At 35.9% G+C, this 17,692-nt stretch overlaps 1 protein-coding gene across 1 annotated transcript in view; it reads right to left on the reverse strand.

The window, feature by feature from the left end:
* Positions 1-253: 253 nt before the first annotated feature.
* Positions 254-17,692, reverse strand: part of LOC115418283 (tudor domain-containing protein 5-like) — a 34,806-nt gene continuing 17,367 nt past the window's right edge. Inside the window, 13 exon segments of the mRNA XM_030132697.1 lie at positions 254-304; positions 2,117-2,179; positions 2,284-2,348; positions 4,814-5,003; positions 5,789-5,882; positions 7,423-7,639; positions 9,538-9,769; positions 12,943-13,012; positions 13,113-13,279; positions 13,880-13,981; positions 15,972-16,092; positions 17,211-17,315; positions 17,408-17,577. Of these exon segments, the coding sequence (XP_029988557.1) occupies positions 254-304; positions 2,117-2,179; positions 2,284-2,348; positions 4,814-5,003; positions 5,789-5,882; positions 7,423-7,639; positions 9,538-9,769; positions 12,943-13,012; positions 13,113-13,279; positions 13,880-13,981; positions 15,972-16,092; positions 17,211-17,315; positions 17,408-17,577 (1,647 nt within the window).

Raw genomic sequence — 17,692 nt, forward strand, 5'->3', positions numbered from 1 at the left:
ACTTTATTTACTGTATTAACCCTTTCAGACCCAAACATCTACCAGCAACCAAAACCATCTACTGATCCAAACTGTTTCATACCTGTTGATCCACTAATCCTATCAATACATGTAAATAATTGGTGTAAATACAGTTTTTCATCTTTCATGGTCATCAGATATGACTCATTTGGATGTTCAGAGGCTCCGTAGTTACCGTGGAAACACCGTCACCTTCTACAACATTGATTCACAAGTAAAACCAGTGTTCAAATTAGGTGGGAGCCAGAGGGAGCTCAGCTGCCATAGACTGAGGACATGGCTCCTATGGAAGCAACAAAGTCAAAAATCTGTGGGGGTCTCTCAAATGTCGAATTATATTTTGATCATAGAATTTTTTGGAGCTAGAGGACCCTCTTAGAGAAAAAAATACAACTCAAACCCTGAGTAAAACCCATGGAGTTTCATCAGTGACAGTGGATGGACACACTGGGTTTATGTTCAGTTAATGAGAGATTTTTACTGAAAAAGGCTTTTTCTTCAGTTTTCTCTGTTTGTTATATGATACACCTCAAATTTAATCTGAGCTTTTAAGAACATCCATATGATCAACACATTAAATATAGGGAAATGCCTGATTTCACTGGAAAAATACTAAATACAGAGGATAATACACTGGAAAAAAACAAAAATCTTAACAAGTGTATATTTGTCATTTCTAGTCCAAATATCTCATCGCACTTAAAACAAGACATAATCACCTAAAGAGTAACTTTTCAGTGAGATATAAGAACGATTTTTAGACAATAGATCTGGAAAATCTAATTAAGTTGTATCCGAGTGTTTTTTTTCTGTTCATTCTGGGCAAAACCAGATCATCCTTAGAGGATAATGTATATCCATTGTGATTATTTGAGAGCAATTGCTGTTAACTTTAAGATACTGAAGGAGAATGGTCCTACAAGGATGAATGAACTTCGTTCCATGATTCGAGGTTTTTTATTTTTGGGACTCGTTTGCCTTATGGGCTGGTGAAGTACATCTTCTGGACTCAAAAAAAAAAACTGCAATGACATGTGTTTATTTATTTATTTTTACCAGTGTTGATATGCTGTTGAATTTACATGAACATTCCAAATAAAGATACAATAAAAAAAAAAACAACAAGATCTTGAAAATCTTATTTCAAGAAATCTTACCAAGATAATTCTAACTTGCTCCATTGGCAGATTTTTTTTTTTTTTTGCTTAATTCAGGATTTTTTTGTTTAATTCAAGCAAAAAAAATCTGCCAATGGAAAAGTGAAAATTATCTTGGTAAGATTTCTTGAAATAAGATTTTCCAGATCTATTGCCTAAAAATTAGTTCTTATATCTCACTAAAAAGTTACTCTTTAGGTGATTATGTCTTATTACCTCTGCCAAGGAGGTTATGTTTTTGCCGGCGTTTGTCTGTCTGTCTGTCTGTCTGTCTGTGTGCAAGATAACTAAAAAAATTATGGATGGATTTGTAAGAAATTTCAGGAAATGTTGATACTGCACAAGGAACAAATGATTAAATTTTGGGGGGGGGTGGGGGGGGGGGGGCCCGGGGGGGCCCACTGATCTGCCTTGGCGGAGGTCTGCGCTCTCCGAATGCTTCCAGTTTTAAGTGTGATGAGATATATAATGAATGAATGATTATAATGAATGATGAAAATCACTTCAGAAAGGTTAAACAGAGACAAAATCATTTGGGATCTGACACAAAAGTAGCACTGGGCTTTTCTGGGTTAAACACACACTCTAACATGAGTTCATGAATGCACAGACTTATAGAGCCTTATTACCTCCGCCAAGGAGGTTATGTTTTTGCCGGCATTGGTTTGTTAGTTGTTTGTTTGTTTGTTTGTTTGTTTGTTTGTCTGTCCATGTGCAAGATAACTCAAAAAGTTATAGACGGATTTGGATGAAAATTTCAGGAAATGTTGATACTGGCAAAAGGAACAAATGATTAAATGTTGGTGGTGATCGGGGGGGGGGGGGGGGGGGGGCACTGGTCTACCCTTGGCGGAGGTGTGCACTCTCCAAGTGCTTTGCTAGTTTAATTTATTAAAAATTGCCAATATGTTTGTTATGTTGTTTGTTTTGTCACTGACCTCTTTTTGCTCGGCCTCAGTTTCATCAATACCATCGTCCTCTGCTGTTATTTCTTCCTTCACCTGCAAACACATAAGAACAGACGTACTTCAGTGTAACTCATCATGATGAGAATGGAACAAATAAATGAGGTTTATTCATGTGTGTTGTGCAGTGAAATCCTCACCAGTGTCTCTGTATGGTCTGATGGAGACACTGGAGCAATTAGTCCTGGGGGTTGGATCAGGGGTTCTGACAGGACAGATGAACAGGACCATCTTTTACACCCGACAGGAGGATTATACTGGTTTCCACCCATTCCATACACTCTGTCTGTGGGCGGACACACACATACATGGACTGTAGTTCAGCTCCCATACGCTACATCAGTAGTGTCAAACTCATATTAGATCAGGGGCCACATTCAGCCAGTATGGTCTAAAGTGGGTCGGACCAGTAAAATAATAATAAAAAAAAATTGACTATAAATATTGACAATTCCAAATGTTTCTCTTTGGTTAGTGCAGGAAAGGCAAATAAAATTATGAAATATTTTTTAAAAAAAATCTACATTTACAAACATTCTTTTCATAAAATTAATGAATAATCTGAAATTTCTGAGAAAAACAAGCACATTTTAACAATATTATGCCGTCAACTTATCATTTGTAAAAATGTGCATAAACATGATCATGAACAAACTGAAACCTATTAAGCAAAAATAATATTATATATCAGTTTATCATTTACACATGTATATTACAACTTACAGATCACAGTGGATCAAATACCAAATGCACAAATATTTAATAACAGGCAGAATATTGTTAAAATTACACTTAACTTCTCTTAAGACATTTCCTGTTGTTCATATTTGTTCAAATTATTCACATTTTTTGTTAAAGGATAGTTCGTAAATGTAAATATTTTCATGTTTTTTGACTTTTTTACACTAAAAAAAAGAGGAAAATTTGTAGTTGTCGTTATTTGTGGGTTATCATGATAGCAGTTTAGCAATACGACCAAATTGGGCTGAATGTGGAACATGAACTTCAAATATAATTTCTGCATTTCAGAGTTTTCATCACATGGGCCAGATTAGACCCTTTGACCCATGGGCCGTATGTTTGACACCCATGTTCTATATGTTTATCATGATGCCTAAATACACTTGACTGGTAAACAGTGTTACAGCTCTAATCTCAACTTCTTTGTGTGTGTGTGTGTGTGTGTGTGTGTGTGTGTGTGTGTGTGTGTGTTTTAATGTACCTGCAGCTTTCTACACTCATGCATCTCATTTCAGCTGTTAAACTTGCAGTGACTCTTCACAATCTGCTCATCCACAATTAGCTGACAAGAGCTGAAGTTGAAAACAAATATTATTAATTCATGAGGAAGCAAAGAGAGGAAAACTCCCCCGTCATCCATTAAACTCTAAACATGACTAAAAATACCAGCTTTGGAAATAATTATCACCACTACTGTTGGATAGAAAAGTCATAAATGAGACTTGTAAACCAACAGGTTTGTCTTGTGCATAAATGTGAGACAAAGATCTGCAAAAAGAGACAGACAGGTTTTCTTTAAGAAATAAGCTGTTTTTTAAATTATTAAAAAAAAAATAAATCAACACATACATATATATACATAATTTTCCCAAAAACAAGTAGCATAAGAAACCACACATAAAAAAATTTAAAAAAAAACCTGTCACTACGAGAATTAAGTTGTAAAATATTGAGATAAAACTCATGATTTTATGAGAATCACGTCATAGTTTTAAAAAAAACTCATAATTTAACGAAAATAATGTCATACTTTTACGAAGATTAAAGTTGTAATATTTTGAAAATAAATTCACTATAGTATGATTAAAAAGTCATAATTTATAAATTGTTAGCCTTAGCCTTGTTGATGACAGAGTTTCCGGTTTAGAGCGAACGCACCAAGCGAAGCAGCAACTGTCACTTTCTGTTGGAGCGGACGACTAATGCGAATGTGTTGATGGTGGGCGGGGCTAATAGGCTCAGTGTTTGGCCTTTGTGTATAAACCCAAATGAAAGTAGAACCTCACAAATGTTCCAAATTCTCCATTAAGCAACGAGTGGGTACGACTTTATTATTGTAAATTATGTATTTTTCCATCTGTTAGTAAATTACGATGTTATTATGTAATATTTGGCTTTTTTCTCAAAATATGATGACTTCAATCTCATAAAAGATCCGAAATTATTTAGTTAAATAATGCGTTTCTTTAAAACTACAACTTATCCTCAAAATATTACGACTTTATTCTTGTAAAATTATGACTCTTTTGTTTTTGACTTTATTCTCATAATATTACAGGTGTTATCCGACATTTATGTCTTTACTCGTGAATGACAAGTGTTTTTATTTTCTGATTGGCCCTAATACGCCATCATAACATATAAATAAGGACATATAACGTTGAAAAGCAGTCTAGAAAATACAAATAGTCCGAGAACAGAATATCAAAAGGTCATGGGGATGGGCTGTTATTGTGAATTTCTGCAGAAAATAGAGCATATACTTTAGCAATAAGCATTTCATTCTTCTACGTCACTTCTCATTAATCCATTGATAAAAATACTGTATATAACAGTATTTTGGTCCAATCGGGAACCATCATTACCATAGTTCTCTCTTTACTATGGATAATGTCTGTTAGTGGACTATTGTGTAACTGGAAACCTGACCTGGTAAGTATTTAGTATAAAAGTCCAGTTTGTCTGATAACACCTTTGCGTCCTCCTCCAGTTGTTGCGCTGAGATGCCGGTATTGTATCGGTTTAATGGACCCGGATCCTGGTCTTCATCGTAGTCGGGAACCATGAGGAGCAACAGGTTCAACATCCAGCGAGTCTGAGCCACGTGAATGGAAGTGATCTGAGAGAAGAGGAAACGTATACATGTACAAAACCAGTAAAACCATAACAAACAGGCACAACAAACCCCGCCCCTCGCACGTATTGTAGCTTATTTTGGCGTCGATCCGGCTGATGTCACCATGTCTATGTGTGGGTGATATCAGCATATCAACTGCCTCTATATGTGCCAAGTTTGAAGTAAATTTAAACAACATTGATGTTTTTATAGACATTTGAAATTTCACCCATTATAAGTAAATGGGAAAAAAAAAAAGATTTGAAAAATTCATTAAAAATTTGAACTTTGACCCACTTTTCCCAAACTGTAATGAGTTCTATTCTGGGTCACTGGTAATCTACAAACCCAATTTGGTATGAATTCAACCAATACTTTTGCTGCTACAGACATGTGAAATTTTGCCCATTATGAGTAAATGGGGAAAAAAAAGATTTAAAAAAAAAAAATTTAACTTTGATCTATTTTTCCCAAAATGTAATGACATCTATTCTGGGTCACTGGCAATCTATAAACCTGATTTGGTATGAATTCAACCAGGGAGTTAACAAACAAACTGAACCAGAAACAAAACCCCTTGCCTCCCCTTCGGGGGGGCGGGGTAATAGTTTAATGGATAATGATGTAATATTTGGTCATTTGCAGAAATCAAGAGGCTGAAACACATCATAACTTGGGATTGTTCTGATGTATTTCTGAATGTAACCATGTAGCTACGACTGTACAGCATATTTGTTCCAAAGCACATGAGTGACTTTGTACTTTTTCCTAAACCAGCTGGTACTGACCTCCTCCCTGAGTGTGTGGTTCTCACTGTCAATGAAGCTGGACAGGCTGGTCACAAACTCCTGAACTTTGTCCAGAACCTGCTCTGTCTCTGTACTGTTTCACCAAAAACACAGAAACACACAGACAAATGTTTTAGACCAATAAAAAACTCGTGCTGCTGAATAATCTATCGTCATTATTCCAATAACATGACTTGTTTTTACATATGACTGGAAACAAAACTGACTTTGAATCATGTGTCATATCAACTACAATTACAGGTATAATGAAGATATTAGTTGATATAAATATGTCATTTAAGTGTAAAACCTTAGATCAGTTACCTGATAAATACCACACTGAACATGTTAGGGGAAAAAAGCATTTCTGCAAGACGTAAACTGAAATGTTAACTGTTACTGCATACTGTGAAATTTTGTACAAATTCAGAATTTATTTTATTATTCTTTATCTTTAATACCAATCGGCCAAATCTAGCATAAGATTCTGCTGAAATTTACCACCCTATAATTTAGATTAGACTGTCTTTGTATGAAACTTATTCCATACATACTTATATTTGAAAGTACTCAGATATTATAACTGCACAAGGACATTTGACCTTGAAAAAGTAGGTCAAGGTCACCTATTTTCAACAGACTTCTGCACCATGACAACATTCATCCACAGTATTCATTTGGTGCAGGTATCGCAATGCATTGAACAGATAATCTGATTATGTCATTGAATGGACAGACAGAAGGACAGACAGATACAAAATGATTACAATACCCCTTCGGCCAGAAGTTGGCCGAACTACAGGGTTAAATATTAAATATACATATACTACTAAAATATGACTAAACTAGAAGCACTCGGAGAGCGCAGACCTCTGCCAAGGCCGATCAGTGCTCCCCCACGATCACCACCAAAATTTAATCACTCGTTCCTTGTGCCAGTATCGACATTTCCTGAAATTTTCATCCAAATCCGTCCATAACTTTTGAGTTATCTTGCACACAGACAAAAAGACAGACAGACAAACCAACGCGGCAAAAATATAACCTCCTTGGCAGAGGTAAAAATACACAAAAGTAACTCCATATTACAGATGTGAAATATGTGCAACATATAAAGACAAATATACAGGATATATACAAGGTAAGATTCAAAACAAGGTGTACAGGTGATTATTGCATTATCTATTGGCTGTGGCTCAGGTGGTAGAGCAGGTCGTCCAACAACCGAAGGGTTGGCGGTTCGAATCCTGCTCTGTCCTAGTCAGGCTGTTGTGTCCTTGGGAAAGACACTTCACCCTGCCTGCCTCCAGTGCCACCCACACTGGTGTATGAATGTTTGGTGGTGGTCGGAGGGGCTGTAGGCACAAATTGGCAGCCACACTTCTGTCAGCCTGTCCCAGGGCAACTGTGGCTATAAACGTAGTTTACCACCACCAGAGTGTGAATGTGAGAGCAAATGAATAATGGGTCAATAACGTAAAGCGCTTTGGGTGTCTAGAAAAGCGCTATATAAATCCAATCCAATCCACTATCTATTAGACTGGGGGTGGGGGTTATTCAGTGTGTGTGTGCATGTGTGTGTGTGTGTGTGTGTGTGTGTGTGTGTGTGTGTGTAGGGGAGGTGAAAAACTTACAAGAGGTCAGGTTTGTTTGTGTCTTTTTTTCTTCCTATCTGCAGGGCTGAGATCTTCTGTAAAGCGTCTTCTGCCAAACTGTGCCACTTTCCCAGTGTTTTCTCCAGCTTTGTCCAGTCTAAGACAGGCATTGTCTGTTTGTTTTTAATCATATCGGTAAGGTTTGTGATCCAGGAGTCCACCAACCCAACTAGTGCCATGATGTGACTGTGGATCCCTGAAAAGACAAACGAGTTCACATGTCAGGCTCTACTTTTTAACTTTTTACTTTTTGTGTATTTATATGTGTATTTGTATGCATGAATGTGTATGTATGTATCTTCATTTAGGCGGGACAGTGCACATTAATGAACACATTTATACATTCCATTTCAGTATAAACATGTAAATATGCCGGAGTTAGCGCCAATGCTAATTTTCATCCGCAGTCCCCACTGAATAAATAACAAAGATCCGTGCAATACAAAGCAGTACGGTGTAATAAATGCAGCGGAGAACAAGACAGTACAATACATTGCAAAACAGTACAGTTCAATACACTACAATATAGTACATGTCAAGGACTAAATAAACATTACTACTTAAATGACAATATAGTACAATACCTCCCATTACGGTACAAAATGACATTTATGCCTACGTGTCAAAGGTTACAGTAAATATTCAGATATCTCTTTAAAGTGCTAGTGTTCACATGTTTGGTTGTTTCTTAGTCATACTTAAATCTGGTTTTGAAAGCAACATACATGAGGCTCTCCCTGACATCCATGTACTTGTATGTTGTGTATATGTATAAACGTATGTATGTGTATATGGATGAATGCGTGTGTGAGTGTCTGCGTGTGTGTGTGTGAATAGATACACAAATATAAAAGTAGTAGTAGTTTACCACCACCAGAGTGTGAATGTGAGAGCAAATGAATAATGGGTCAATAATGTAAAGCGCTTTGGGTGTCTAGAAAAGAGCTATATAAATCCAATCCATTATTATTATTATTATTATTATTATTATTATTAAAAGACTAATGTAAAAGGAAGAGGGACATATATATTATTATTAATATTTTAGGGAGAGGGGGTGGGATAAATTGCAATTGCAATTGATAAGTTGCACTTCTTCCCACCCCTTTTCGGGACATGTAAATGGAACTATTGTGCTGTTCTTCTGTCTAAGATTATGATTGTTGATATTTGTATTATTATGTCTGTTTTGCTTGTTCGCATATATGTTAAATTTCATTGCATGTTCGGAATAAATCACTGAATCAAAAATCACAATGAAATGACACTGAGCCCGTTTACACGCCCATAAAAATCCAATAACTGTTAGAAATCAGATAATTATAATAATCAGATCTGATGCGTTTACGTACACTTCAGAAATAACCAAGTAACCCTGGTTTAGACGCTTCGGTCCATTATTGGATTTCTTTCAGAGTTCGTACGAATGTAGTGGCGGTAAAATCAAACTTCCTGTTATTGCCTTCACCTCATGTTTGTTTTTATTTTTTGAATATCGCATTAAAATCAAATAACAAAGAATCATATAAAAGAACGCCAAACGTTCAAAAAGGAGTGGGATGAAGTTTAATTTATAATCTCCTGCCCCCTTACCCCATCCTTCACCTACCTTTAATTCCTATGTCAGATCCCATAAGTAACTCAAAAATCCTCACGTATCAGACTAAATTCTGACTATGCACCAAACACAAAACTGCTGTGCATATGTTTGACTACATCACATCTGTTTTCTACAAGTTAATAGTTTTTTAACACGTGCGGATGTAAAAGAAGGAAATAAATTAGAATAACAGGTACACACGCACAAAGACATCGGAGTACTGATATTAATTCGATTTCTCATAATCAGATTAACCTGTTTACACGATCACTAATAATCTGATAACTCCATAAATCGGATAACAATCAGAGTTTTAGGGTGGATGTAAACAGGCTCAATGACAGATTCAGGAATGGATGATTCTGTGATTCTCTGTCATCTTATCATTTGGACTCCCAGGTACTAGTGCTGGGATTAGAATAACAGTGTATTTTGTTTTTTTTTACCAATTTCAACATCTCACATATACAGACGTGTGCTTTTTCAGCCCTCACCGTTCTCTCCATTGACGTGGTTGTTCAGTTTTTTGGAGTTCTGACATGACGCTGTCGAGTTTGCTGAGGGTGGGGCGTGTCCAGAGGGGGCGCTGTTGGAAGTCGAGTGTCTTCTTAACAACTGACCACTGATTTTCAGCCACTTCTCCTGGATGACACTGAGCTTCCCCAGTGTCTGCTGACAACACAGTAGCTCCTCACCTTGGTAGCGTTCAGTCTGTAGAGCCAACACCTGCAAACACAAGATGACACATTTGAATGGTGAAACTGTAAGATTATAAAAGGCCCTCACCCCACCCTTCTCTACGGTGTCCACAAAAAAATGTAACAGCCTTTAATTTATCAGAGCTGGTGTTGGTTTAGAACTCAAACGAGTTGGTGACGACAACTGTAATGATCGGCTCCCTGTGTATTGTTGCTTTAAATACTTTTGGTTACTACGGTGACGCACACTGACATGAGGACATACACCTCGAGGTCAGAAAGGTGTTGCTAACTGTATGATACGCAGCTTTTGTGTATGAGTTCAGACTCTCAAACCATTTATTTGCTTTTTCCTCAACAAAAGTGTGCTTATGGGGCCTGTGAAGAATGTCTGAGCTTCCCTGCAAACATTAAACGCGCAGTGTGACAGTAAAGAGCTGTTTTGAGTCGTGTTTTCAACTCTGCAGACTCATGAAGGCCTCTCTGACCATAACACAACGCACATTAAAGAACATTAAAGAACATTAAAAGACTGTTTGCATTTTTGTAAATGATCTTTAATTTGCAATGATTGGCCATTGGAAGGCCATTGTATTCCAAAATTACATTTACATTTATGCACTTGGCAGACGCTTTTTTCCAAAGTGACTTACAGGGGAAAAAATCAAATCACTCAATCAATCAAATTTTATTTATATAGCACCAGATCACAACAAAAAGTTATGTCATGACACTTTATATATAGAGTTGGTCAAAACCAGACTCTAAGCCGATTTACAGAAACCCAGCAGAATCCTCCAAGAGCAAACACTTGTGACTGGTGACAGTGGAAGGAAAAACTTCCCTTTAACAACAGAAACCTCGAGCGGGACCCAGACTCCTGGAGGATGGCCGTCTGCCTTGACCAGTTGGGGTTAAAGAGAGAGAGTAAAGACACAGAAAAGAGAGAGCGATAGAGAGTGGGGGATTACTATTATTACTGAAATTACTATTATCTCCCAAAATATTGGTCCTATCAACTTGTCGTTTTCACTAGTCTCTTCCTTGACCAATAATACATAAGTACGACAAACTGCAGCAGTCAGCTCTGTACGGATTTTGTGTGATACCCGAAACACACACACACACACACACACAGAATCTACTTCCCTTTTATAATATAGGATATAATATAGGTACAAGTGTGTGTGTGTGTGTGTGTGTGTGTGCGTGTGTGCGTGCGTGTGTGTATATATATATATATATATATATACATAATATATATTATATAGATAATACATACATATATATATATATATATATATATATATATGTATATGTATATATATACACACACACATACATACATATAATATATACTACATACATATATACATATACATATATACATACACACACACATATAGTATACACACATATATATGTATACATATCTCTATATATATGTATACATATATATGTATACATACATATATATATATATATATATATATATATATATATATATATATATATATATATATATATATATATATATGAAATTATTATTATTATTATTATTTTTTATTGATATTTTCTTTCCTGCTACTTTTTTATTATACTTGAATGGAGCAACTGTAACCCAATAATTTCACTCCTGGCATTAATAAAGTATTCTGATTCTGATTCTGATTGATTCACTGCCCTCATAAATATATGAGAAGCACAGTAATGTACTGCTCTAAAAAATAAAACAAAAAGCCACTAAACTGAGTCAATACTAGTTTTAGTATAGGCTACACTACATCGATTGGTTTATGTCTCGCAGCCTTTTCAACTCTAACCAATAATACATCTGACTCATGGTTTAATAACAACACAGAGCAAATTAAATGCATCTAAATACCAATTAAGCTCTGCTGTTTAAAAAAATAAAAGGCTGTCTAATGTCAAGGAAAAGGTCAAACCTGTGTAACTATATTTGGACTCTTTAAATGGAAAAAGGAGAAATATGTTTGAAACAACATCGATGAGTCAGTGGAAGACACATGTACCATCTGGAGATATAAACAGCTCATTTTAAAGCAAAAGAACACAATGATTATCGTATTAGTACATAATGACAAGAAAATAATAAATAGGAATGAATTATGAGTTTAATTTCTGTAACTAGATTCCTGTAAATTTTACAAATTAACTGAGAGAGAAATACAGGGTGGGGAAGCAAAATTTACAATATTTTGAGGCAGGGATTGAAAGACAGTGTATGACCAATTACTTTGTTGAAAGTCATGAGAATTTATTTGCCACAAGAAAATGGACATCATAGAAAATGTTTTTATTCTATGTGTCCTCCTTCTTTCTCAATAACTGCCTTCACACGCTTCCTGAAACTTGCACAAGTGTTCCTCAAATATTGGGGTGACAACTTCTCCCATTCTTCTTAATAGTATCTTCCAGACTTTCTCATAATAGTTTTGCTCATAGTCATTCTCTTCTTTCCATTATAAACAGTCTTTATGGACATTCCAACTATTTTTGAAATCTCCTTTGGTGTGACGAGTGCATTCAGCAAATCACACACTCTTTGACGTTTGCTTTCCTGATTACTCATATGGGCAAAAGTTTCTGAAAAGGTATGGATAATAGTGTTAGGTATGATTATGACATCAATATATGTTTGGTTTCAAAACAATTGACGTAGTGCCTGCTGAGAAAAAACAACTAAATGTTCATTGTAAATTTTGCTTCCCCACCCTGTGGGTGAGGAACGGGTGATACAGTCGCGAAAAATAAATTATTAGACCATCAAAAACAACGGTTATGCAATCCAGTACTAACTCCTGTGTGTATCATGTGACTAAAACAGACAGAAAAGAAAACATGAAATGCCTAACAGCACTGTTTTTGTCAGTACAATGCCATAAATATTGATGGAAGAATTGAAGTGATTTTGGTTATTATCAAGAAAACACAAAAAATGGATAGATATCAGCTCTGAAATTAAATTACTATGAGATATTTTTGTTGTTCTCATTATATTGTCCAAACAAATGTACCTTTAGTTGTACAAGGCATTAAAATGAACAAGAAATTGAAGAAAACAAGGGTGGTCTGAGAATTTCTTGCACGACTGTAGAGTCAAAAAATACAAAAAAAAAAAAGAAAAAAAAGATAAGAACACACACAGAGAAGAATCTAAAACTAAATGTCCACTCTTACCTGAACCCACTGCTTCAGATCAGCATGTATTTCTTCCACAGCAGCTCTTGCATATTCTGGGTCAGGTGACCTTAAACAGAGTGTATTATAGAAAATTATAAACACAGATATTTTCCCTGGATAATAATATTAAAGCCTAAACAACATCCATTTGTCTTCCAGTTCCTCACTTTTTGTAGGTGGTGCAGATAGCGGGCCACTTGGCGACACCTTGGTGGATGGCGCTGATCTGTTCACAGTGAGCATAGTCCGTCTTCTTCATGCGGGACATAAAAGCCGTCAGCTCTTCTTTCCACATGTCCTTAAGCCCCACGAGGTCTTTGAGGTCTTCAGTGTCCTACAGCAGGACGGTTCACTGTTACGGCCAGAGCCTCACTGATGCACCAGATCACAGACTTGTATGATCAGACAGCAGGTCTTAATGCACAATTCAGATTTTTTGGTGAAATTTCTTTTTTTTTGTGAGCTCGTTCATATTCGTTCATACATTAAATGCAACGTCTATCAGTTTTTGAGTGTGAACTGAATGTGACCCTGAAATGACCGGCATGTGCAAAACAGGTCCTGATGTAATACGTGACCACGCAGGCACATCTAGGATGCAGAACTGTGACGTTTGTCGCATTTCAAAGATGTAAAGGTTGGATAAATATGACCTGGCTGTTCAGACTGAAGTCGCATTGGAAAATATCAGATATGTGTCAGATTTAGGACCACATATGAAAGTGGCCTGGGTCGGATCTGAAATAATCCGATTTGTGCTGTTCAAACCATCTTGAACTGATCGGATACAAGTCACATATGTGCAAAAAAATTGGATTTGGGCCACATTTACCTGCAGGCTGAATGTAGCCTTAGTGTTGTCTTTGGATCTTTTTTTTTTTTTTTTTTTTCTCAGACTAATATAGAAAATGTAGATGTAAAGGTGTCCTGTTACCTTTGAGCCGAGGTACATGCTGCAGTGTTCTGCTGCCTTATACCACGTCTGTTCACTCGCATGCAACTGGCTGACCAGATGCAGTTTCTTCACACTGATGACCTGACAGTTACAGAAAAACCTTACTGGAGGACACTGTCAGCTCTCTTAATGCACTTAACCTGTTCTGTTCTGTAAAATGTTACCAATTTAACCCATAAACATCCAGTCTTACTTTTATGTCAGTTCCCAAATGAATTTTTCTCTCTATTTATCTTTCTTAAGTGATTTATCACTATTTATTATTATATTATCCTTGTTTGCATTTTTCACTGTAAATCATGTATTTTCCTACATTTAATTTCCAATATTTAACTTAAATGATTATGTGATTCTTATAATCTGTGATCAAATGAGCATTTGTTCCTCTTTGTGCCATTCGCTGGTACAGAACTGGGTCAAAGGGCACTTGTCTACTCTGCTCCTTGCACATGAAATATGTTGGTAAACGACTGGAAACTGACTGAGTTGATTTCCTTGAATGCTTTTAAATCCAAACTCAAAGTACAAGAGACTAACTGAATGACTTGCACTTGTCTTTCATAGTTTGACTTGTCCTGTAAATTATCGTATGTTGTAACTGTACGTTATATTTCATGCTGCCTCTTGGCCAGGACTCCTTTGGAAAAGAGGTTCTTAATCTCCATGGGATCTTTTGTCCTGGTTAAATAAAGGTAAAAAAAAAAAAACTCTAAGTAAATTCAAAGGTTGTCTATTAAAAAGAGAAAACTGAAGAAAAAGTGACTTTTCCAGCAAAATATATCATTATCTGAACATAAACCAAGTGTTTCCATCCACTGTCATTTATCAAACTCCATGGGTTTTACTGGGGAATCAATGTTGTAGAAGATGGGTGTCCAATCCGGCCGGTGGGATAAATTTGTGAAATGCAAAAATTACTCTGAAGAAATTAACAATTTTAGTTCAGGTTCCACATTTAGTCCAATTCAATCTCCAGGGGTCAGAACACTAAAATACTATCAGAATAACCGATAAATAATGACAACTCCAAATTTTTCTCTTTGTTTATTGTAAAACAATCCATCCTTTCTCAAAAATGTGTATAATCTGAAATGTAATAAGAGAAGTGCAATATTTAACACTATTACTTTATTTAACACTGGTAGTGGTTATTGTCCTTTTTTTGTTGTTTTTAATTGTATAGCTTTTTATGTTTTTTTTTAATCTATCTTGTATTTCATTTTTATTTGGGTTTTATTTATTCTTTTGTACAGCACTGTTTTCTTTTTCTACAGTTCTATGTCTTTTAATCTATTCTGCATTTTATTCTTTTATTTAGGTGTTAATTATTCTTCTGTACAGCACTTTGGTCCACTGCGGTTGTTTTTAAGTGCTTTACAATAAAATTGGATTGGATTGGACTATTCTGCCTGTACTAAATGTTTTGTGTATTTGTAGATCCACTGTGATCTGTAACTTATGATCTGTACTTATTTTTCTTAATAAATTTAAATTTGTTCATAATAAATTGAAATCACATTTTTTAAAAGGATAATTTGTAGTTGTAAATATTTAACACTGTAATTTTAATTTTTTCATTCTAAAACATTGAAAACTTTGGAGTTGAGATTATTGATATTATATAGTTATTTTACTAGTCCGGCCCACTATCATACTGGGCTGAATGTGGCCCCTGAACTAAAATGAGTTTGACACCCTTGTAGAAGATGACGGTGTTTCCATGGTAACTACAGAGCCTCTGAACGTCCAAATGGGTCATATCTGATGACCATGAAAAGATGAATAACTGTATTTTACATCAATATTTACATGTATTGATAGAATTATTGGATCAACAGGTATTAAACAGTTTAGATCAGTGGATGCTTTTGGTCGACTGTGGATGTTTGGGTCTTTGATGGTTGATATCTTCTGACAAATGTTACTATTATGCTTTTCCACATTCTGTTCTTATCTAAAGCCTTCAATAAAGCAGGCTGTGCTATCTGAATACGGTTCTATTACCTACAGTCATGTATTAATGGATCAATACCCTTTACATCTTTTAATGAAGTGACATCCAGTACCATACCTTAAGGGCGAGGCTGTAGGTCAGCTGACTCCAACAGTCTCTGTCCTCAGTCATCTGAAGCAGCTGAGCTTCGAGGCGACTCCTCTGAAGTTCATAGAGCTCGTGGTAACCTTGAACCACACTGAAGCAGCAAACGCAAACAGGAAAAGAAGGACTTTGTTTCTTCTGTGACTTTTAATTTTTGGTTTCAGCTCTTCTCTTTTCCATCTAATCTAATCTAATCTAATCTAATCACTAATCTATCTAACTAATCTAATCTATCTAATCTAATCTAATCTAATCTAATCTATTTATCTGTCCACAAGTGCAGACACATGCATTTACATTTGCAGTTAGAATTAGTGCGATTTGCATTTACCTATTTATTTGTTTGTTTGTTTGTTTGTTTACCTGTACATGTACATGTACCTGTACCTATTACCATTTATCTATGCATCAACTTTTCCACTTCTCCCTTGCGATATTTTGTAGTAGCATAAGTTTTAAGTTAAATATAAGTTTTGTCCTCTGAACATTCGATTTTTAAGACCAATTACATTATATTCAATGGAACTTTATTAATCTCTTGGGCAAAAATGTCATTAAATTGAGGTTCCAGTAGCAGCATAACACCAAAAGTATACATAAGAAATATCACAAGACAAAAGGAAAGAAAATAGTGGTAACAATAAGTATTTAAACAGGAGTAAAAAACAGGATATTGCACTTTAGAAATTACTAGTAGAAAAATAATAAAGAAGTAATAATAATTCTAAACACCATATGTATGTATGCATATATACAGATAATAAAAGAACTTATATAAATAACTGAAGAAGTGATGAAATTACACTCGTAAACAACGACATATACGTAATAAAAATATGTACCTAATAGTAGTAGCAATAATAATGAAAGAAGAAGAAAGATGATGAAGAAAGATGATGAAGAAGAAGAGAAGAAAGATGAAGAAGAAGAAGATGATGAAGAAAGATGATGAAGAAGAAGAGAAGAAGAAAGAAGAAGAAGAAGAAGAAGAAGAAAGATGAAACTACATTAACAACAAACAAACATTGCACGCTGAATACAATAAACACCATAAACTGCCCAGTTCCACTGGTGGAACAGTTGAAAATGTGACTAAAACACTTGTATAGAATCACCTTTTATCTGATTGGTAATTTATCTATATACTTTAAAGTCCTCTGTGCTGCATAGCCTTAGTCGAGGCTGTGAATTTTCGTGGACATGTGGACTTACTCTGAGTTGTTGTGTGTGTGACTCAGTGCTTCTTCCAGCTGCTGGTGTGCACGCTCGGCCTGCTGGGAAACAAAGGCGTCGTGTTCTCTGATCCTGGACAGTTCTCTGTAGACGCACACAAACAGTCACTGTGTCGTCAGGTAGTGATGCTTAAAAGTGTCCAGGAACATCTGCTGTAATGCCCCCCCCCGACCTACACGCTGAGCTGCTGCATGGATGTCTTGATGCGGTGGATCTCTGTGGTCAGCTGGCGGTCCAGAGCCCTCTGAGCCACCACCTCAGTGTGCAGAGCCTTCAGGCGGTGGGGGATTCGCTCCAGGAGGGACTGGTAACGCTGTCTGGTCACACAAAACCACTGAGAAACAGGCTTTGGACACGAACATGAAGGACGCTCTGATGTGTAGAATTCATACAGAATAAGGACATGTACCTATGAACATATCCTATACTGCCTGTGTATATCCTTATATGTTGTATATATG

The sequence above is a fragment of the Sphaeramia orbicularis genome, chromosome 4 (assembly GCF_902148855.1).
Source record: "Sphaeramia orbicularis chromosome 4, fSphaOr1.1, whole genome shotgun sequence".
In the NCBI taxonomy this organism is placed as follows: domain Eukaryota; kingdom Metazoa; phylum Chordata; class Actinopteri; order Kurtiformes; family Apogonidae; genus Sphaeramia; species Sphaeramia orbicularis.